The 24,317-nt window shown below is 42.3% G+C and overlaps 1 protein-coding gene across 1 annotated transcript; it reads right to left on the reverse strand.

Annotated features, from left to right (window-relative positions):
- Positions 1-21,790: 21,790 nt before the first annotated feature.
- On the reverse strand, positions 21,791-22,717 carry LOC103297303 (taste receptor type 2 member 41). The gene has a single exon (XM_008153991.3). The coding sequence runs from the start codon at positions 22,715-22,717 to the stop codon at positions 21,791-21,793; it is 927 nt and encodes a 308-aa protein (XP_008152213.2).
- Between the last annotated feature and the right edge of the window lie 1,600 nt (positions 22,718-24,317).

Here is a 24,317-nt window from a genome sequence, read left to right on the forward strand (position 1 = left end):
GGACTCATGTTTGCTCTTAGATAGCCATTCCCAGCCCCTATACTCACTTTCCTTCTTGGCCTCCCTTCTGGCTTCACTGTCCCCATGCCCACCGCAGTGGCCAGGTTTCCTTGGCGGGAATCTATTCCCAGCTGCCCTCTGCAGCCCCACCATCTGGGAGCTCTAAAGTTGTCTACACTAAATACAAAGCTTGAGGAGCAACCCCAACCATAGAAGCTTCTAAAAAGGTATTTTGAGCCCAGCTGGTGTGGCTCAGTGGTTGAGCATCAACCTATGAACCAGGTCACTGGTTCAATTCATGGTCAGGGCACATGCCTGGATTGCAGGCTCGATCCCCAGTAGGGGGCGTGCAGGAGGCAGCTGATCCATGATTCTCTTTCATCATGGATGTTTCTCTCTCTCCCTCTCCCTTTCTCTCTGAAATCAATAAAAAAATATAATAAAAATAAATAAAAATAAAAAGGTATTTTGAAAACATCTCTCACACAATCCCAAGGGTGGCATAAAGTACTGCAGGCTTGATGCAGAGAACTGCTGGAACAGCTTGTATTTTATAAAAGAGAAAAATAAGAGAATTTTGAGTTGACAAAGCTCAACAGGATAGAAGTAAATGAGTAAGGGGGGAAATTAGGTCTATTTGTAGCTTTGGTTTGACTAGCCATTTTTCTCCCACAGTTTTGAACGTATTTCAAACATTTAAAATACCTAACATTCATCAAGGGTTCACCATACCGTAGACTAATCACTGGGTTAAGTGCTTTATGTGGATTACCTCATTTCATCCTCGCAAGAGCCCAGACATTATAATTCTCCCCATTTCACATTTGAAGAAACCGAGGCAGTGGAGACTTTAACTTGCCCAACTGTTATAAATGGACAATGTGGGAGCCAATATTCAGATGCAAGCACTCAGAGTATGGAGCCTACACCCTTAGCTACCAGGCTTTGCTACCTCCAGGTGAGTGGTGGTCTGCTGAGAAGACAGAACAACTCTTCTGTTATACAATGTGCACCTAAAACTGGACAAGATCTGAAAGTCTTGGGAAAAGGTCACAGGTAGAATGACATTTCCAGGCTCTAGACCATTGGATCTCAAATCTATCATGTTCTGAAAACTAAGAGAAACTGGTTCACAGAACACTGAATTCTCAGGATATAAGCAGAAAATGACTTGATTCCTTCTGACCTCCATGTCCTCAAGCCTGCACTATGGGACACTCCTTGACCTACCCTCAGACTAAATCCATAACATGTTGTATATTGTCCTAGTTCCTGTTGAAAATAAGTTTCCAGTCACTTTTGGTACCCAAAACATTCTCGTTTCAATATTTAAAGTAGCCAGTCCAATGAAAAATAAAAAGCCTGAACCTCAGTGTAAGTTGAAGCTTTTCTCACCCCCAAGGTGAGAAACTTGAATTTGGAAAGTCAGCTTCTTGCTGTTATCTCTCTTCCCTCTTCTGCCTCTCCTTGTCTTGCTTGGCCTCCACTAGACTGTGTCTCACTTTTCCTGGAGTTGAAGCTGGGGAATTACATGGATAAGGGGCAAAAACATCTCTGTTGACTGGCAATGGTGCCTTTTGGGAGCAGATTCCCTAAGCTGGCTGACTATACTCAGAAACACCATCATGGTTTTCTCAGAGGTTCTACAACTGGGCCCATTGCAGCACCCTTGATGTAGGCAAAGCTTCTGATCCACCCACCCAGACACACTTAAACTTCCCCCCACTCCCCTCTGCTGACCACATACAGTTTCTCCCTTAACCTCTGTGCATCTGAGAATCCACTTCCTCAGTTAGGATCATATTTATCCTCCACGTAGTCTCTTGAGAGAGAGACTCAGTCATGGCCAGCTCACTTCCATGGAGCCCACCTCTACTCTACAAGAAAGCCTTGAGCACTTTTGCTGAAGCTTTGGGAGAAATGCCATTTCATGCCTAGGCAGCCCTCTTCCTTCTCTCTGCTCTGCATCTCTAGCCACAGCTCCTCTTATCAGTTCTTAGGCTCCCCCAATTCTAAGAGGTACATGGTGACTGATATAAGAGAATGAATGGTTTAAGGTGGATGGGAAACCTTCCCATCCCTTGTGCATGGAAGTGAGACAGGACAAACACCAAAGAACACCAAATCTCTCCAAAAAAAAGTCTGCTATCTAATCTCTTCCTCCTCCTCTTCAATTTCAACCTTTTTATACTGGGCTGGGGACTAGGATGAGAGTTGACAATTGGTTTTAGAAACCCTCTCTGAAAAACTCTGCAAAAGTAAGTACTTCATTTTGGAAGGTGTGGGTATAAGGCATTATTATGATTGTTCTCACACAAAGACAAAATTGAGATAGAATCCATTTTAATATCTTTTATCAGCCTAACCGGTTTGGCTCAGTGGATAGAGCGTCAGCCTTCAGACTGAAGGGTCCCAGGTTCGATTCTGGTCAAGGGCATGTACCTTGGTTGTGGGCACATCCCCAGTAGGGGGTGTGCAGGAGGCAGCTGATCGATGTTTCTCTCTCATCGATGTTTCTAACTCTCTATCCCTCTCTCTTCCTCTCTGTAAGAAATCAATAAAATATATTTTTTTAAAAATATCTTTTATCAAGTTGCAGAGTCTTTGGAGCAACAGAAAGGAGCAAATAGGGGTTAAGATCTCCTGGTATCCAGTGACAAGTACTTAAGTAGCTGTAATGAAAAAAACAACAACAAAAAAATGTCCTCCTGAGACTTGGATGTCAATAAGTCCTTGGGCTGTTGTGAATGGTGTCCTGAGACAGCCCAGCCTGTGGCCAAGGGAGTCAAGAGACTCGGGCATAGATAGTCTCACACTCACCACATGAGAGACCCCTCTAAATTGATCTGGAAAGAGGTATCCTTCATCATGAAACTCAAGGCCAGCAGAGGAAAGGCAGGGTTTCTCATTTGTACTATCTACTGGGACAGCTGATGATCAGGCAATTTCAGAAAGAGTCTACAGGCTGAGAGACAGAGATAGAGAGGGAGAAGGAGGTCAGAGGCAAGAACACAAGGCAAGGTATGGAGAAGAAAGCAAAGCATCGTTAATTGTGAAGTAATTCCAGGGGGACCAGAGGATGGAGATTAAGGCTACCAGACCGCTGTACCGATTTTTTGGTAATTTCCGAATCTGCCGCTATACCGCTTTACCTAATTTTCTGTACTTTGCCTAGTACCTATTTTCTACAATGTCTCCAAGTTCCATCTTATTCTAACCACTTGTTTGCATGTAACTAACATTTTTCTATATCATGTTGATTTTTTCTCTTTAATGCTCAGGAGCCCAGGTATAGGGGACAGTTAGGTTCAGGGCCTCAGGTCTGGTAGGGTTAAGAGAAGAGATTAGAAGCTGCGTTAGTATTTTATTGCTGCTGTAATAGATTACCACAGATTTAGTGGCTGAAAACAATACACATTCATTCTCATGAAGTGTCGCAGGTCCGAAGTCCAAAATCCATTCTACTGGGCTAAGATCAAGGTATTGGCAGGTTTTTTTCCTTCTGGAGGCTTCATAGGAGAACCCTTTTCTTTCCCTTTTAAGCTTTTAGTGGCCACCAGCATTCCTTGATTTGTGGCCCCTTCCTCACAACACTCTAAACTCTTGCTTCTGTCATCACATTTCCTCTTCCTGACTCTGATTTCCTGCCCCTCCCCACTAATAAGGATCTATATGACTACATTGGATTCACCTGGATCACCCAAGATACTCTCTCCATCTCGAAATCCTTAACATGATTACCTCTGCAAAGTCCCTTTTGTCATGCAAGGTATGACACAGATTCCAGGTGAATGGACTTATAAGGGTAGGACATTATTTAGCCTACCACAGATCCATAGTGTTAGGGCAAATATGTAGGCCTGGAGATGAGCCTGAAGACTAGAGAAAAAAGCATGTCATTTTCCTTGTCTATAGGCTGAGAAGCCAATTGTATCTAAGAGTAGCAGGAAATACCAAGCCAGAATTCCTTTACTCTGCTTTTTTGAGGTATTAAGAAACATCATTTTGCTTAATTGGGGCAGGAAAAAGATCCTAAAGCATAAAGATACTGCTTCCCCTCCTGCTAACCTCTGTGTAGAGAATGTCAGAATATGAAAAGACCTCCACATCAGACATACCTTGATTTTCATCTCAGTTGGCTCTTTATCAATTGTCTAGCTCTAGCCAAGTCTGTGCCTACCTTACAAAGTTATCCTCAATAATGTTTTCCTCTTCTCACTCCATAGGACATGACACACATCCAGATCTCCCTTTGGGGCCAAGCTCACACCAAGCTAGGGCCTTTTAAAAAGAATCGCCTTAGTTGGTTTGGCTCAGTGGATAGAGCATCAGCCTGCGGAATGAAGGGTCCTAGGTTCGACTCGGTCAAGAGCACATGCTGGGGTTGCGGGCTAGATCCCCAGTAGGGGGCATGCAGGAGGCAGCTGATTAATGATTCTCTCTCATCATTGGTGTTTAATTCTCTCTCTCCCTCTGCCTTCCTCTCTGAAATCAATAAAAATATATTTTAAAAAATAAAGAGTCAAAGAGGATCTTTTAGCGAAATATCTCATATGCCTTAAGCTTAGTGATCACAATCTGATTGTCATTTAGCAGCTTGGTCCTGTAGTCAGACCTGGCATGGCTGCATTCTTCATTTCCTCCTCTACCCACGTGGATTCACTATATTGGGTCAGTCAAGTTGCAACCATGGCAGAATGGAATGAAACAGAATGGCCAACAACCCAGGCCAAAGGCCAAGAAGAAGAAGCTGAATGTAGATCAAGGTTGAGATGCATATGGAACACAGAGACTGCAGGAACCAATGGGGAGAAGATCTCTGATAATTCCCTCGTTAGAATTTCACGGAGTTGAAACAGAAGCCCCCACCTGTTCCTGGGAACAGGTATAATGAGTTGAATAGAAAAGAGAGGAGATGGCCAATTCTCCATGCAAGATGGACACTGTATAGAGAATAATATGTATAACAGTTAATACTTTGGGAATATTATATCAATGTCATTTTATCTTTATTAATTCCAAAATTCTAGTTCTGAGGCACCTAAATCAAAACACACAGCCTTTGGAGTTGGACACTAAGATTTTGATAAAGTAGAAGCACAGGGAACTCAGTATATGATACAAGGGAAGTCCCTGAATTTCTTATGGAAGGAAAACCTTCCCCTTTTGGCATAGGTATGGGGTGAAAGAAAAGTAAGAAAGCAGAGAGTCAAATATATGTGCCCTGAACACCCCTTTTGAGGGACTTAGGTCTCTGAGGATGGAGAAGAGATGGGGTGAGGAGAAGGTAAAAAGAAGAAATGTTTTCCTGATCCCCATTTGGAGACTTGGTAGAAGACTACTGTTCAGGGTGGCCCAGAAAATTCAAGGTGGTAGGACAGCAGAACCACTGCAGTGAAGGATGGTGCCAGGTCAGGTCAATCTGAGACATGGTCTTGGCTCCTAGATTGTGGATTATGGGCCCCAAACTCCTGCATGGCTCGAATGGGAGGTGCAGAGGCAGCTGAAAGTTCTACCAGAGAACCTGCCAGGAGAGCATCTGCTTGGTGGAGAAAAGAACTACAAAGTAGACTTCCTAAACCAAGACCCCAAAAGGAATCGCGGTCAGTTCTTGAAGTGTGTGTGTGTGTGTGTGTGTGTGTGTGTGTGTATGCATATGTGTGTCTTTTTGTGTTTGGGGGAATCATATTAGAAACCCTGAAGTAGGTTCAAAAAAGGATTGCCACAGAACCCTGACAAAGCTAAGACAATAGTCCATGAGTCCCTCAACCACAGACTTCAACAGTGGATGCCACCAACTAGATCCAAACAACCACCACTTAACATAAACCAGCCATGTATATACGCTCAGATGAGAGTAGTAGCCCAGCTGCAGAGACCAGCACCAAGACAGACATGATAGGATTCTTTCTATACCCTCAATCCAAGTTCCACAATAACTCAATATTATCAGTTTTTCTCTTATACCCAGAAGCCACCCTGAGAAAGGAAAGAAATAAACCAGTCTGATCAAATATTGAACTTTGAGTTAATTAACTATTTAATTAGTAGTTAATGAAAGATTAAAAAGAAAGATTAAGTCAAAGAAACTGTTTATACTGTAGAAAATGAGATATATAATAATTGGCCTATTATATTGTTTGCTTTTTTCCCCCTCCCCATCAGGATGTACACTCAGGAAGGTAAGATCACTGTAGAAATCAAAGAAGCTATATTTTCTTTTCTTTTTAAAAATATTTTTAATATATTTTCTTTTCTTTTTTAATACATTTTTATTGATTTTTTACAGAGAGGAAGGGAGAGGGATAGAGAGTTAGAAACATCAATGAGAGAGAAACATCAATCAGCTGCCTCCTACACACCCACTACTGGGGATGTGCCCGCAACCAAGGTAAGTGCCCTTGACCGGAATCGAACCTGGGACCTTTCAGTCCACAGGCCAACGCTCTATCTACTGAGCCAATCCGGTTAGGGCAAAGATGCTACATTTTCATTGAACATCCATGAAGGATATATTTTAATTTGTTACTCCATCACATAAGCAATTTGACCTTGAAGTAAAGGTTGCTCTAATTCTATGTGTGTGCTACTAATCTATTAAGGAAAGACTTCTTTTACAGAAATAAGCTGTACTCTTCTTGTTAATATATAATAAGGAAATTATGTCAAGCTTCAAGGAGATGATTCTTATAAAACATTTAATACTCATTAAATATTAGTAGCCAAGTCTTTCTTTCTCATCTCCACTACCACCACTTACTAGTAAATGGTTTTCCCCAAGTCACATAGAGAAGACAGAGCACAGAAATACCATTTTAAATGTTTCCTAGAGTGTAAAGGTAGGAAGCAGAGCAGTGTCTGGCCCTCCCATGAAAGAGCTTATTAGTGATGAGCTATATTTTGGGCTGTTGAAGCTGCCCTCAAATACAGCAGTCATCAGCCCACATAACCTGCTTCCAACAAGGTGCCTCTTGACATTTCAGTGGAAAAAGGAAACACTTTTTTTTTCCAGTGGTAAGAACTGAAAGGGGTAGGTGCCTAACTGAGAACCAGGTGTAGCAGTTCACTGGAAACAAACTAAACTATTCTTAGTAAGAGGAAAGTCTTGTGGCAAGGAGATATGTGGGCAGAGAAGGAGAGGGTGGGGAAGTGAGTAGTAATGGGGCAATTCCAAAGGAGTGAGAAAAAGACCCAGGCAAGCAGCAGGTCTGAGATTGCACAGTCATTATAGGAAGTGAACTTTTTCCAAGAGCCAGGGATCCAGTGTATAAAATATTGGTTCTGTCAATGCAACTCCTGGTGTGGATCAGACTCAAAGGAGAAAATCACTCCAATGTACTCAAGGCTACAGTCTGGAACCCACAATGCTCTGACTCCAGTCTTAGACCTTAGGGTGAAAGGAGAATACCTTAATGGCCACACTGGGGAAACACAGACTTCCAGAGCTGCAGGATCCTTAAAGTTCTAATCAAATATCCATTTTACAGATGAGAAAACTGAGACCCAGAAAGATTAAATGACATGCTCAAAGTCATGGAGCTATTTATACCAAAGCTAGAGCAAAAACCAATTATCCTGTCCCTAGTCCAGAGTTTGTGTCACCACAGAATGTTTACAGTTTTACTTCTCATGGTATAAGTGATTCAAAACTTGTAGCCATAGCTACTTTGCTGAGGCAGAATTTTTTTAAAAAATCTTCATTGTTGAGAGTATTATAGATGTCCCCCTCCTTATAGTCCCTCCACTTGGATCCCACCCTACCCCAGGCCTTCAACACCCTATTATCTATGTCCATGGGTAATGCATATATGCATATAAGTTATTTGGTTAATCTCTTCCTATTCCCCACCGCCCGCCTTCCCTCTGAGATTTGTCAATCTGTTCCATGTTTCCATGCCCCTAGTTCTACTTTATGCATCAGTTTATTTTGTTCATTAGATTACTTGTTCATATACTTTGATTTTTTATATTCAATAGTTGATAGATATGTGTTTACTTCCATTTTATTGTTCATATTTTTTATCTTTTTTCTTCTTAAAAAGACCCTTTAACATTTCATGTAATATTGGTGGTCATGAACTCCTTTAGCTTTTTCTTATCTGTGAAGCTCTTTATCTGACCTTCAATTATAAATGATAGCTTTGTTGGGTAGAGTAATCTTGGTGTCCTGTAGGGCCCAGAGGCTCAGCCTCCCCAGTCACCACTTGCTTTTCATTACTTTGAATATTTTTTTGCCACTCCCTTGTGGCCTGCAAAGTTTCTGTTGAAACTTTGAATACAGCAGTCATCAACCCACATAACCTGCTTCCGACAAGGTGCCTCTTGACATTTCAGTGGAAAAAGGAAACACTTTTTTTTATTTTCCAGTGGTAAGAACTGAAAGGGGTAGGTGCCTAACTGAGAACCAGGAAACACTTTTTTTTCCCCAGTGGTAAAATCTGTTCACAGTCATATGGGCGCTCCCTTGTAGGTAACTAACTGCATTTCTCTTGCTGCTTTTAAGATTCCCTCTTTTTCTTTAACCTTTGACATTTTAATTATGATGTGTCATGGTGTAGGCCTCTTTGGGTTCATCTTGTTTAGGACTCTCTGTGCTTCCTGGACTTGTAAGTCTATTTCTTTCACCAGGTAAGGGAAGTTTTCTGTCATTATTTTTTCAAGTAGGTTTTCAATTTCTTGCTCCCTCTCTTCTTCTTCCAGTGCCCCCATGATGCAAATGTTGGTATGCTTGAAGTTGTCCCAAAGGCTCCTTACACTGTCTTCCTATTTTTTTATTCTTTTGGGCTGTTCTGATTGGGTGTTTTTTGCTTCCTCATATTCCAAATCCTGACTTGATTCTCAGTGTCCTCTACTCTACTGTTGATTCCCTGTAAATTATTCCTCATTTCAGTTAGTGTATGTTTAATTTCTACTGGTACTTTTTTATGACGTTGATGTTCTAAGTTCCTTGAAATTCCCTTTAAGTTCCTTGAAGTTCTCATTAAGTGCCTTGAGCATCCTTATAACCATTGTTTTGAACTCTGAATCTAGTAGTTTGCTTGCTTCCATTTCATTTAGTTCTTTTTCTGGAGATTCCTTCTGTTTTTTCATTTGTAACATATATCTTTGTGTCTGCATTTTGGCTGCTTCCCTATGTTTGTTACAATGTACTAGGTAGAGCTGCTATTCCTCCTGGAATTGGTAGAGTGGCTTTGTGTAGTAGGTGTCCTGTAGGGCCCAGTGGCTCAGCCTCCCCAGTCACCTGAGCTGGGCACTCTAGGTGTGCCCCTATGTGGGCTGTGTGCACTGTCTTGTTGAGCCTTTATTGGAGTCACTGGGAGGGACTGACCCCAGGCCAATCAGCTGTGCAGACCAGCTTCGACTACAGCAGAAGAGCTGCTGTGTAGGAGACACCCCTGTGGAGCAGGACATGCTTCAGTGGAGCTTTGGTGTTCGCCAAATCTTCCCCTTGAGCGTGTCATTCGTGGATATGGCCGGGTTGTAATCTGACATGGTCTGAAGCTGACCACCAGGTGCACTTGCTATGGGGCCTTCCGGTAGGTGTAAAGTCAGCTACTGCCTGTGCCCTGCCTGGGGACACCTAGAACAAGCTACAGAGCAATCTGCAGATGGCTGCTACTTGTGTTGGGCTTGGAGGTGCCTGGGAGAGGCCAAGCTGTGAACCAAGGCAAGCTGCTGCCAGTGCTGGGCCTGGGGTCCTTTATCAAAAGGTATGGGGCACACTGTGGCCAGCTGCTGCTTGTTTGAAATAAAACCTCATCCTGACTCATTGTTTTCTCTGTTCCTTATAGTTATGCCAGTGAAGAGATTAAAACTTAGAGGAAAGCAATCAAAACTGAGAGATCAAGAATAATGAAAGCTGGAAAAGCTTCTGGTGGTATGAAAACATGGAAAGAAAACACAATTCAACAGAAATGTGATATGGGAGACCACCAAGGAGCCTATACAAATATTGTAATGTTTGTGAACTTCGGACTTCTCAATGGCTTCCAGGCCAAGGACATACTGATTCTACTGTGCAATGCTTACTCACCATTCCCTGGTTACTTAAAATAGATATGTGCAAGGAGGGGAGAAGATCCATTCATTTTCTACCCTTGGAAGGAATATCATGCTTAGACTTTATTCCTGTCTCCTGACTCCTACCAAAAGTATCCAGCAATGCCATAGCCTTGAAGGGCAGTGAAAGACTCAAAGAGTCATGGCAAAGAGTCATGGAAGGGTTCATTAGCCTGATAACTAGAAGAAAAATTAAAAGTTGAGATAAAACATTTTCAGAATATTTATCCCATTGGGAACTTAGAAGAGTAAGGAGCTGTGGTGGTTGCCAAGAAATAGGCGGGGGCAGAGGGGGGGAGCAATGTAGAAGAAAATGAGTAAAGAATTACACCAAGAAAAAGTAATTGCCCTCTGGGGCTTTTTACATTCTGAAAAGTATCAGCTAAGGCTAACAAAGTAAAACCTCCATTCCCAGGAAGACAATGGACAACTGCTTCAAGACTTCCTGAGAGATGTGCTCCTCCCCATCCAACATAGGTTCTGTGCATAAGGTATACACTCAGCTTCAGTGAATCCCCCACAGGGAAGGTTATGAGGAGGTCGAGAGGATACAGCCCAAATCCCTGGGAGCAGCCAGGAGTGCCCTGGGATCCTCCCCTGTGTTTTTCTCACTGGTTGTACCTAGAGGCTCTTTGATTCTTCCCATGACTTAGATGAGGCAACTCCTTATTTGTGACCCTCTCAATAGAGTCCTCGGTCTTGGTCAGTCATCCAATCAACAGCATAAACTGAAGTGCTCGGTATATACAGACATACATTCAAAGAACTGAAGAACAGAGATCAAAAGAGATAAGCTCTTCTCTTGGTGTAGAGAGATTTTCATTATATTGGAGTTAAGAAGAAGGAATGGAGAAGGGCTGGGATTATTGTAAGAACCAAAGATTGACATAACCCCGCCTTTCCTCAGTTTTGGCCCCTGAGCTGGTGGAAAACTTGGTGTTAGGGATTACCTCACTCTGGGAAATATCTGGGACCACCCTTAGAAAGAAGTACATGTGTGTATCTGTAGTCTACAAGTCTTCCGGCTTTGAACAAAGAGTTTCTCTTATTTCTATTAGTATGACCCCTTTCCTATTTCGTTAGTTATGTATGATGATGAATGCTTTGATTCCTAAAACCAGTAACTCATATTTTATTGCCTCTAGTCCTCAAAGTAGAGTGATCAAAGACCAAATAATTTCTTTTTTCCCTTTTTATCATGCTTTAAACCACAGCTTATGTATATTCATTTATTGCAGATCTTTAGAACTGGAAAAAATCTTGGTGTTTGCCTAACTTGCCCATTGTACAGGCAAAGAAAATATGGCACAAAAAGGTAATGATTTATAATGATATTTAGGTGGCTTATTGATACCCAGGTCTCCAATCTACATACACCTTAAACCTCAATGTACTTTTTTTCCAAGAAGCAAATAGACTGGTTGTTTCTTTACTTTTACTTTATTTTTTTAATATATATTTTTTATTGATTTCAGATAGTAAGGGACAGGGAGAGAGAAAGAAATATTAATGATAAGAGAGAATAATTGGTTGGCTGCCTCCTGCACACCCAACAATGGGGATCAAGCCTGCAACCGAGCGTATGCCCTGACTGGGAATCAAAACACAACCTCCTGGTTCATAAGTCAACACTCAACCACTGATCTATGCCAACTGGGCACCTTATTTTATATATATATCTGCCTGGCTATTTACATATTCCGACTCTGTGTCTCCAGTTGCCACATTTGATACTTGAGCTTCCTTTGAAAATTCTGATAAGATCATAACTCATTGTCTCTGTCCTCCTGCCAGGCTGAGTTCCTGGTCAGGGAGATGAGGCTGTACTGATCCCTGTTACCCCAGCATCTGCCACTGGACCAGGCACTACTCAGTGCTCAGTAAATGTTCACTAAGTCAAGTAATGTGGAATTAAACTCTCTAATTACCTCAAAATTTGGAGGACAAGGCTAATTATTAATAAAAATAATTTATCATAATCTAAAAACAGCATCAAAATGTACTGAAAAAATGTATATTCATTTATTGCAGATCTTTAGAACTGGAAAAAATCTTGGTGTTTGCCTAACTTGCCCATTGTTTTAGGAATCAAAGCATTCATCATCATACATAACTAACGAAATAAGAAAGGGGTCATACAAATAGAAATAAGAGAATTATATAGTAAGAGAGCCCTTCTGGAGGGGCTCTTGATCCATGACAGTGACTCTGAAAGTGAGGTTTCTGGATGCTGTAGCGGCCTCTGGATCACAGTAGATCAGAACTGAATTACTTCCTCTGCTGATACAAGGACCAGGCTCTGTGGGCAGCCACAGGTCCCTGGGCCATACTCAGAACCCCAGCCACCCACCAGCTACAGGGCTCTGGCCCTAGAACCCAGTCTCTAACCAACCTACTTTAGAAGGCAAAATGCTTGCTTCATCCAGGTTTTCTGCTCTCTCCCTCCACCAGTAAGAGCCCAGGCCACTATTTCCAGCCAGAAGAAATCTGCATTGGATTATGCTTTTCAGTTCCACTATATTTGATTCCATGGCTCCACTCTGGTTTTAACACTGATGTGTTGCATTTGTTTGTCCTCTGTTTGGCTCTCATTTAATTCTCACAGGTTTTACCAAGATCTTTTCTTTTTAATTTTCTTATTTGATTCTATGGCACTGCTGATTTTCTAAACACAAATTCCTAACATTGAAAGGGAGCATTTCTGCCCTGGCCAGGTGGGCTCAGTTGATTAGAGCATCATCCTGTACATCAAAAGGTTTCGGCTTCGGTCCTAGTCAGGCACATATACCCAGGTTTCAGGTTTGATCCCCTGTCAAGGTGTGTAAGGGAGACAACCTATCAATGTTTCTCTCTCACATCAATGTTTGTTTCTCTCTCTCTCTCTCTCTCTCTCTCTCTCTCATCAATAAAAACATATCCTCAGGTGAGGATTAAAAATATATATTTTTAAAGAAAGGGAGCATTTCCTAGAACCTGGTTGAATGCATAGTGCCTCATATACATGATATATTTTTAATAAATAAGTTCATTTATGAATTATTTTAAGAGCATAAAATATGCCTTGAGATTATACATTTGTATTAATAAAAACTGGTGGCATTTAATTCTATTTTTATAGAGGGCTGGTCAACATGTTGGGAGGGAGAGCCCAGAGCAATCTTAGCTGAGAAATAAGAATTCACTGCCTCTGAAAACAATTCAGTGGATTTCAGTCACTTGCTACTCAGTAGTAATATGTTAAATATAATTGGTTTTCAAATACTCTCATTACATTATTTTTTAATCACTTATTTAAACATCTAAATAAATGCCTTCAACTTACTATATAAATTGTGTGTTATTAAGAAGGAAGGCATAACTGCATTGGTCATTTAATTACAGCTGCAAATTTAATTAACCAACTAGCAAACTTGTTCATCTCCCTCATAGCACTTGGAACAAGTATACTTAATTAAGTTTTATAATTATTAATTTAATCTGTGTTCCTGGTTACATTATAAGAACCAAGAAAAAAGGACTTGTGCTTCTGTCTTGCTTGTTCACAGACAGGTGTCTGATGGCTAGCGCAGTCCCTGGCACGTAGAAGGGTGAACAGACAATGTTTTAAGAGATTTAAACCTCATCTGGACTGACAGGCACAATGAGAATGATAGGAGAGGATTCCTTTCTAGGCAGTAACCTAGACTGGACCCTAGAAGAAATGTGAAAAGTAACTGAATCCAGTCTTTTATGAATGACACAGAGGAACCTGGGACCCTTCTTAGTCTCAAGTGTCTGATTATAATACTGGACAAATTGCTTTCCCCACATTGCAGAATATTTCTTTCACTGCTGTGTTCTGCTTTTCTCCTCTTCTTCATTCATTCCTTTTTCTATTTTACTTTCTTTATTTTCTCTCCTATCATTCTTTCTCCCACACGTTTTTTCCTCTGTCTTTTCTCTGCATTGAGATTATCTCCTATATAATTGTAACTGTGCTAGATCTTAGATATAAAAGCATGACTATACAGGGACTTTATCCTTGAGAATCTCACAGTTTAGTGTGAAAACACAACTGTCCCTTTCTCCAGCACCTTCGCTGAAATCTCTCCTGAGCACCTAAGTTAAGGAACCTGAGGGCAGTTATCCCAATTCTAGCCCATGGTTTAATCTGAGACTCCTAAAGTATGACCTGTACTTGCCTTTCTCTGATTCTGCTCCTCCCACTGCAGCCTGGTCCATCTGCTCCATGAGAGACAACCTGATCTGGGTAGATGAGCTTGTCCTACTGGGGCTCTCCAGTGACAGGCAGACCCAGACTGGACCCTTTGTCCTGTTTGGGGCCACATAGCTGCTGACCCTGCTGGGCAATGGCCTCATCATTCTCCTTATCTAACTGGACACCTGACTGCACCTGCCCATGTACTTCTTCCTCTGCAACCTCTCAGTGGTGCACATCTACTACACTTCCAGCAGGTGCACTTCGTCCTGGAGAAGACCATCTCCTTTGCCTGATGTGGGACCCATCTCTTCTTGCTGGCCTTGAGCGGGGTACTGAGTTACTGCTGCTGGCCACAATGGCTTGACCACAACCTGGAGGTCTGTAGGCGGCCTTGGCAGTGGTCTCTTGGCTTGTGGGTGTGGCTAATTCTGCAATAGAGAAGGAGGTCACCAAACCTGCCAACCTGTGGACACCACATGCTGAATCATTTGGCCTGTGAGACACTGGCACTCGTCTGGTTGGCCTGTGTGGACATCACCCTCAGCTAGGTAGTCATAATGGCGTCCAGCTTGGTGGTGCTGCTGATATCCTGCTGCCTGGTATCTCTGTCTTACACTCGCATTATGGCCACCATTCTGTGGATCCACTCCACTGATGGATGCAGCAAAGCTTCTGGATGGGACCTGTGCCTCCCACCTCACTGTGGTCTCCATGTCCTGCAGGATGGCCCTGGTTACCTACACGCATTCCTGCTCCACGGCCTCAGCCGAGCAGGACAAGTTGGTGGTGACCCCCATATTGAATCAGCTCATCTACAGTCTGTGGAACAAGGAGATGAGGCTGCTCTGAGTCGAGTTCTGATGAGGAGCTCTGAATCAAAACATTAGACGTGACTTGTCATAAGAGTATGCAAGTGGGTGTGTGTGCATGTGGGTAGGTGTGTATAAGGAAGCAGGTGGGAGGACCACAATCTACAATCTATCTTTGGAGGTAATAGAGAAGTGGAATTTTAACTATGGTCTGTTTTTAGTCCTGACTTAGTCTAAAAATGTAAATTACAACAATTTACAAATACATATACCCTAAATATATATATATGCATATATTATTTAGAAAGGAAAATTAAATCAGAAGTCAGGGAAACACACAAAATATATTTCAAGAAAGTCAATTTCCTTGGTAAAATTTACAACTGTGTCTAAGATTTTTGCAATCAGTGAGAAAATGGGGGGGGGGGGGAGAGAGAAAGCTGTAATTTGCCACGGGGTCAAATTGACCTTAACCAGAAGTGCAACTCACACATGGTCCAGCTCAGCTCAGTAGGGTGGGGGATTCACATAGAAACTTAGAGCCAAGGTCATACTAAGTTTCCCCACAGCCCTGATGAGCAGGACTGGACCATGTATGAGTCATGTGGACATCATTCTGCATGTTTCCCTCTGCGATTTGCTGTGGTGGCAAATAGTCAGCCAAAAAGCCCAATGTTAAGGACCTCAAACACAAATGTTTCTACACCATCAGGTCTAATGCTATCTTCTTATGAAACTGAGGGATGTATAAATAAACCATGCTTGACTAAAAATCATGGCACATACCATCAGAAGTGAGCTGAGTTCTACAAGGAAAGAATCACAATTCCCCATAGATGATAATGTTGCTCTGCTCTGATAACATACCATTAATGATTGAGCTCTACACATCCTAAAATAGAAAGTGAAGTAGCGATCATTTTATCCAGAGCAATGTTTTTAAAGACAACTTTTAAAAATCAGAATAAAGCATCTCTTAAATATCACAGATGTCTAATACAGTTGGGACAATAATCTACTGACACCTTCTAATTATAAGAATTAAAACATATTTTATATAGAAAATAATACTTATATTCTACTCTCCACAGCAAAAGTGCATACATCATTATCCAAAGCTACAGTTTAGAAAAAGGGGGAGGAGTCCAAGATATTTTCCTACTTACCCCATTGTTTGAGTTTCAGAGTTTAGATTTTTTTTGGTCCTTGTCTCTTTAAAGAGAGATTTGATGTATTTAAAGGACATTTACTAATCAGGAGGAAATAAACTGTTTGGTTCCTCAAGAGATCCTCCAGAGTGGAGTCATTCTTGAGGTGGTCTCACAGAATGGACTCCACAAACATCAGTAAGAAATTTCTATACTGAGAGGATAAATTTCAAAGACACCATTCCTCAATATGATGTGCATTCATTCAGGAGTCCATAACTCTATGTGCCAATCTCTGTTTAAAAACTAAAAACGGGTACAGTAAAAAAAGAAAACACCCTCTATACCTTTCAAGCAGTCAGTTAGGAGCCAGAAAGAAGAAATGAAAGCTGGGCTTATTGGATGGTTTTTCCAGCTCTCCCTCCTGGCTGCTGAGAAATCTGAGTTGGTGTGTGGCCTCCATACCCTCCCTCAGTTATGAAGTGGGTGTTTCCCTTTTACAGATGAAATGGAAAGAGTTCAGCAGACTTGATGAGCTGGGCCTCCGCCCACTGACCTGTCCAAACTACTCTCCACCCTGTTGCCCTGTGTTACTTTGTGGCAGTTGAAAGTCTCCACCTCACCACTACCACACCACCAGGCACAACATCCCAAACACTACATCTTTCCTGACCGCACCTCCCCCCATAAATCACACCTGCCTACATGTCATTCTGTGGGATGCTGCTGCCCACTGGCCACTGTGATACAATCCTGTGCTCCTAGGAATAACAGTGTGATGGAGCAGGAAGAACATGGGATTTTGGTCCTCAGGTTCCATTTCCAGCTCTGCTCCCAAAGGGCAGAATGACCTCAAGCAGATAACTTCTGCTGTCTAAGCCTGTTTTCTCATTTGTAAAATGATGAGGTTAAAATGATCCTAAAAGTTCCCACTGTCATTCTTTTGTGACTCTCATTTTGCATTTTATTCTCTTCAATTTCAGTTGCTATTCTCAGTACTCAGGAGACAAATTTGAGGACTAAATCTTGGTTACTTACTATGCTGTCAAAAAAAGGGGGGGGGGAAGGGAGGGGGAAGGGCAGGGAAGGGAGAGGGAAGGGGGAGGGGAAGGGAGGGAAGAGGGAGGGAAGGGGGAGGGGAGGGGGGAGGAGGGGGAGGACCTGCGAAAAGGCGCAGGGCTCAGAAACTCAGCTGCTGGGCATTGCACCAAAGCCATTTTCTATTCTTAGCATTTTCTACAGTGACACCTTCTGGCCATAGAAGCACTGGAAGCCGAATTAGGTTTAGCTTCCAACCATCCAGAAAATAAAGAGGAAAGTATCCAGCTGCTCTGCCCTCTTCACCCATCCAATCATGAGCCCTATCTTCAGACCCTGTTAGAAAGACTTGGGTTGAATTTCTTTCATTCCTGTTTCATTGGATTCTATAGTCCATCTCTCATATCTTCAACACAAATCCTTTTCAGTTAGAGAATGCTCTGAAACTTATGAAGAGCTTTCTCACACATCACCTCCTTTGATACTCACTAGTTCTTCCCTGGGTCTAAGGTGTTCTAAAATGCTCTTTGGGGACCAGATCTCAGAAAGCTAAGACTAAGGCAGACCCAACACATCTAGGCACAATATCTAGAATTACATTTTCACTGATTCATAGTGGTATTTGAGGCAATTCATCTAAACTCCCTTGGCTTCAACTTTTACAAACAAAGAATAAGAAGTTTAGCCCAAAATATCTTTCTTCCTCAAAAACTCTTCTAGGCTTATTTCAAAACAAACTCCTCTCTCAAAACCCATGTATTGAATCTTCAGAAGTAAGGTCGAGGTTCCCTCTAAAGCAGTGATCCCAGCTTCGCATTTTAATTAGCTGGGAAACATGAACAGTTACTATTATACTAATGTCTGAGTTCCACCCATCTGAGATTCTAATTTAATTACTCCGGTATGTGGTGATTCAAATGTGTAGCCAATGTGAAAGCACTGCTCTGGGATGCACCATGGGATCCTGTGGGATTTTCACATCAGAATGCTATTATCTGGAGTTTTTTCCTTCCCTCTCAAGATTCCCTTAATGGCATTTAAATGGGCTTTTCTAGTAGTTGGATTCTTGTCCATATCCCTGTGGTCCCTCTTTATTATTCTACTAGACGACAGCACTTCCTTCTCCCATCATGTTGCAAAGACACATGAGGCACATCCTGAAATGGGGCGAGAGGGACTTGTTACTAATAAACACAAAATGAACACTATAAAATTGCTTAGTGCATTCGTATTAACAATAAAAATGGCACAATTATCCTTGGATAAAGGCTAAAGACCAAGAAAGTAAACAGGGAGAAACATGTCTTTGCTATAACAGAAGAATTTATACACAACAAAGCTCACAGGGTTTTAGAGACACTCCCTTACTAACGTCATCTGTGGGCACAGTCAGTTTCCAGATGCTGTCACTGCAAGTAAGTGATGTGTCCAGTCATCTTTTATTAATCACTCACTTTAACATTCAAATAAATGCCAGCATTTCACCAAGGAAATAGCATAATCGCATGGAGTTGGAACATAATTACAGTTGGTATAATGTTCTCCAATGAGGCCTTAATTTTATCAACCTAGGACTGAGCTTGCTTCATCAGTAGGCTGAGAACCAAGTGAGCCATCTTCTCTGTCACCAACCAGCCCGAGTCATAAGGAAAAGGGAATTCCAGTCCTACATCTTGGGACCAGAGCTTAATCCTCAGGACCTTTAAACTCTTTCTATTCATGCTCTCAACAAAAATGTTTTACTGTGAAACATTTGTTAGGAATCTTTGCATAAAAAGAAAAATCATTCAAAATTCCTGACTTCAAGAAGCTCAGAGTCTAATGGAGAAAACACACAAGTCCTTGCATTTCTCCTTAAAGTCCTCTGTTAATCCCAGACAATTGCTTCTCTAACCACTGTCTCCCACAACAGCCTGGTCTACCTGTTCTTGAGGAGGGACAGTGTGACCTGGGTGGGTGAGTTTGTCCTACTGGGGCTTTCCAGTGGCAGCTAAACACAGACTGGACTTTTTGTCCTGTAAGGAGCTACCTATCAGCTGACCCTGCTGGCTCATCACCCTGCTGATCTGGCTGGATGGCCAATGCACCTGCCCATGTACTTCTTCCTCCGCAACCACTTGGTTTTGGGCATCTGCTACACCTCCAGTGTGGTCCCCCAGATGTCTGTGCACTTCCTCCCAGAGAAGAAGACTATCTCCTTTGCCTAATGGGAGCCCGGCTCTTCTTGCTAGCCAGGGGGAGGGGAGCAGGAGGATCAGGCTCCTTCTACTGGCCTCTAGGACTTATGACCACTATATTGCAGTCTATGATCCAAAAAACAGCATGCAGGTTGTACAACCATTCACATAAAAAGACACAGGGAGCCCTGGTGGGGTAACTCAGTTGGTTGAAACATACAGCAAAAAGGTTGCAGGTTCGATTCTCAGTCAGGGCACATACCTTGGTTTCAGATTCGATCCCTGGTCAGGGCACATATGGGAGGCAACCGATTGATGTTTTTCTCTCACATTGATCTTTCTCTCTCTCCTCTTCTCCTCCTCCTCCTTTTCCTTCTCCTCCCTCCCTTCCTCTCCTCCCTCCCTCCCTTCCTCTCCTCAAAATAGATATGTCCTTATGCAAATTTTAAAAAATTTATTTTAAAGACACAGGGAGAACATAGTTAATAAGTTAGTTGGTTAGTTACCTACTGGATGTGCATAAGTTAACTGACTGTTTTGTTGGTTTGCTTTAGTGGATTTCTGCTATAAAATAAAATATCTCTAGAAGTTCAGACAAAAAAAAAACTGGTAAGAGTACACCTGAAACTAATATAAAATTGAATGTCAACTGTAATTGAAAAATTAAAAAATACATATTTGAAAGTGGTAAGAATGACTCAGAAGAGGACAACAGGGAGATTTTTAAAGTACATTTAAAATATTTAATCATATAAATGTATCACCTATTAAAAAATAAATGTTTAAAATAAAAATGGAGAATAAGTTCCCCCAAAATTCTAGTTCATGAGTATGCACTCATTTTTATTTTAAACATTTATTTACACTCAGCAACATTCACCCTAATTGGTAGGGAAATTATTTTCACTCCAAGAGATTAAAATTTCTCCTTATCATGAATCCAGTTGCCAGTTGATCTCTGAAATTTGCACATTGAAAACTTTTAGCAAAAACTGTTAAGGACTCAAGGGTCCCAGGTTCGATTCCGGTCAGGGGCATGTACATTGGTTGTGGGCACATCCCCGGTAGGGGGTGTGCAGGAGGCAGCTGGTCGATGTTTCTCTCTCATCGATGTTTCTAGCTCTCTGTCCCTCTCCCTTCCTCTCTGTAAAAAAAAAATCAATAAAAATATATTTTAAAAAATACTGTTAAGCCTGCCTTAGAGGCACCCAACTCTAATTAAAGTTTTCTACAAAATTATTTCTAAAAACAATTGCATAGTAATTGGAGCAAACTATTTTAAAACATTTAAACAAAGATTTAATAAGACCATTATCTTACCTTTTTTAAAAAAGAAGTTCAATAGTTTTTTGACACAAACTAAGTGAAATTCTTGAATGTTTGTTTTTCAGAACAAAAGCACATGTTTATTCTATTCACATGTGACTTGGTGGCATTTGCTTGAGGGGATGGGGGGGGGGGGCAGGAATAAACCTGGAAAAAGTCTGGCTGCCACTTAGACTTCAGAGAGGAGAAAATCAAAGGCAGAACAATGTAAATATCAATTAAAAAAGAAACGGGGGTAGTGTAAAGAAACCTTCCAGCGGCTTTAACAAAATTAAAACCAAATTACCCAAGCTTGGTGCAAGGAAGAGAATCACCACAAAAGGAAGGGCATTTAAACCTCACAGCCCAGCCACTGTCTACCACAACTGTCCCTTAGTAGTAACCTTGACATTATCCTCACGAAGGTTGCTGCTTCCCCATCTACACCCTAATTCAGTTGGGGACATATTTTTTTCTTAATTTCCCATTAGGTTTTCAAGATAAGATAGTATACTTAATCAAGACATTTAACTGAAGGCTTCCCCTCAACACAGAGTATACAAACATAGAGAATTGCACAAAATTTTGTATTCTGACCTTCTGGACAATATTGGCTCTTTGGGACCCATGGGGCCCTATTTTTTTTTTAATTGATTTTTACAGAGAGGAAGGGAGGGATAGAGAGCTAGAAACACTGATGAGAGAGAAACATAAATCAGCTGCATCCTGCACACCCCCCACTGAGGATGTGCCCGCAACCAAGGTACATGCCCCTGACCGGAATCGAATCCGGGATCCCTGAGTCCGCAGGCCGACGCTCTACCCACAGAGCCAAACCGGTCAGGGCTCTGGGGCCCTATTTTAATAATGTACCAAGAGAGGTATCATGCTCAGAGTGTACCCAGATTTTGTTCTCCTCTCCTTTCAAAGGAGGAGCCCAGAGCATGATCCAGTAGACATCTACCTATGAAGATATTTCCATGTAAATGGGCCATGATTCTGTCATCCTCATTTGAGTCTCTTCTGGGAATCAGAATAAGGAGACCATGGCACCTAGACCAGCCAGAAGCCCCTGGCAAACAGAAGTAGCTGCCTGAACACCTCTCGAAGCCTGGGGTTGCTGAGGGTGAGGATAAAGGGATGGACAGATGTGCACAGGTAGGTTACAATTTGCCATGGCCAGAACCAGTCACTCTCTGTGGAAAAGAAACCTATAGTATCAATGACCAGGGACATGAAAGACAGAATGTCAAGAACGAGGAAGAAGATGAGTGACTTCAGAGCTCTGGTGTGAGCCTCGGTGTTGGCGTCTTGCAGGCTGTGGGCACTTTGCCGCATTGTCTGAGTGTGTCTCCTCAAAGAATGAATCAACAATGCAGTTGAGACCAGAAAAAGTGAACAAGGAATTGACAACGTGACAAATTTGAGGGGTAGGAAATAGTGAATTTCCATCCTCATGACCCTCTCCATGTAGGTCATATTCTCATAAACTTCTCTAATAAAGAAACCTGGATCCATAGCGTAGTTTCTCCACAAGAAGAGCAGGGTGATGATGGTGGAGATCAGGAGAGGGCCCAGCAGAAGCCAGGGCTCTGACCTTGGGAACCTCCACGTCAGCCAGAGGAAGGTAGGGTGGGTGAGGTTAGCAATCTTCATGCAGAAGAGGACACTGAGCCAGATACCGAACCAGAAGGTGGCTGAATTCAGCAAGTCCCGTTGGTGAACAAAGAGCTGCCATGCAGGATCCTTGCTGAATTCCCCTAGGTGGAAGAAGGAGTAAAAGTTGTGCACCATTCCAACCCTCTGCAGGCAGAAACGGGAGGCACCCAAGCTAATGAGGATCATGTCAGAAGGGAGCAGCCTCCCAAGCCGCCTCCATTCTCTGCTCAGCACCAGCACAATGAAGCCATTGGCCAGGATTCCCAGGAGACACAGCAGAACAAAGAGCAGCATGAAGAGGGCTGTGAATGCTGGCTGCATTTTGGCCCCTCCTCTGGTCACTACCCCTGCGCCTTGGTCCTTGGCCTCCTTCCTACCCCCACTCACAGTCCCTCTTTTGATTTTTCTTTAGGGGATGTGAAAAGAATGCTCAGGCTCTGCATTTGAGCCAGAGCTCACTTAAAAGGAAGATGCTTGGTTATGCTATGGAGGAAAGGTGAACTTGGCTCAAAAGAATGCAAATTTCTCCCAGGCTCAGTTACCATTATGCTACCAACAGCCCCTGATTTGGATTTTCTTGTTTTGCCTACATGTTGCCATGGTTAACATCAATGTAGAGGGCTTCTCAGGGGGGCTGTGTCTGAGTTTCATCATTCTTATGCCATCCTTGGGCCCTGTAAACACATACCTTCCCATCAGGTTATTCTCAAGATATTAAGTATATAAGCAAGAAGTACAGAGAGACATTCTAATGGTCAAGACCTAAGCAAATACTGAAGCTAAAGAAGTCTGTATCTAGCCAAGCTTCCCTGTTACACGTCCTTACCTAGGAGTAGTCAACCCCTTCAAGTTCAGATACCTTTGTAGCAAACCTCTTCTCAAATCCTTCTTGGACCCTGAGGTATAAATGATTGACAATGTTTTAAACTAGTTGTATGCTTCCAGTGAGGTAATTCATTTCCTCATGGTTATGGGACTGAGAGCATCTGCTTCTTGCTGGATGTCAGCTGAAGGTCAACCTCAGGTCCTAGTGGCTGCCTGAAGTCTATGCCAAGTGGGCTGTTTCAACATGGAGGCTCAAACCAGCAAAGTGAGTCTCTAGAGAGAGTCTTAAATATCAAAATGTTATCACAGGTGTGATATCCTATCACCTTTGTTATATTCTAGTGGCTAGAAGCAAGTTACATTCCCCACAGACACTCAAAAGGAAGGGGTTATATAATGGTGAGGATACCAGGGGTGGGGGGACATGAGGGGCCAACTTAAAGTCTATCACACTGAGATACTGTAGCTTACAAGGCATATGTGAGTACTGTCCTCCAACACTAAAATTAAAAAGAGATCCCAACCCTAACTGGGTAGCTTAGTTGGCATCGTCCCAATACACCAAGGTTGCGGGTTAGATCTCTGGTCAGGGCACATACAAGAATCAACCAATGAATGCATAAATAAGTGGAACAACAAATTGACCTCTCTCTCTCTCTCTCTCTCTCTCTCCCCCCCCTGCCCCCGCTTCCTCTCTCTCCAAAATCAATAAATAAAAATTATTTTAAAAGAGAGATCCCTATAAGACCATGTTAAAAATAAAAATAGGATGGACCTGGAGAGCATTGTGCTAAGCCAGTGGTCGGCAAACCACGGCTCGCGAGCCACATGCGGCTCTTTGGCCCCTTGAGTGTGGCTCTTCCACAAAATACCACGTGCGGGCGCACACGTACAGTGTGACTGAAACTTCGTGGCCCATGCGGAGAAGTTGGTTTTCGGCTCTCAAAAGAAATTTCAATCGTTGTACTGTTGATATTTAGCTCTGTTGACTTATAAGTTTGCAGACCACTGTGCTAAGCTAAATAAGCCAGTCAGAGAAAGATAAGTATCACATGATCTCACACATTTGTGGAATATAATGAACATAAACTGATGA

The sequence above is a fragment of the Eptesicus fuscus genome, chromosome 14, assembly GCF_027574615.1.
Source record: "Eptesicus fuscus isolate TK198812 chromosome 14, DD_ASM_mEF_20220401, whole genome shotgun sequence".
Classification (NCBI taxonomy): domain Eukaryota; kingdom Metazoa; phylum Chordata; class Mammalia; order Chiroptera; family Vespertilionidae; genus Eptesicus; species Eptesicus fuscus.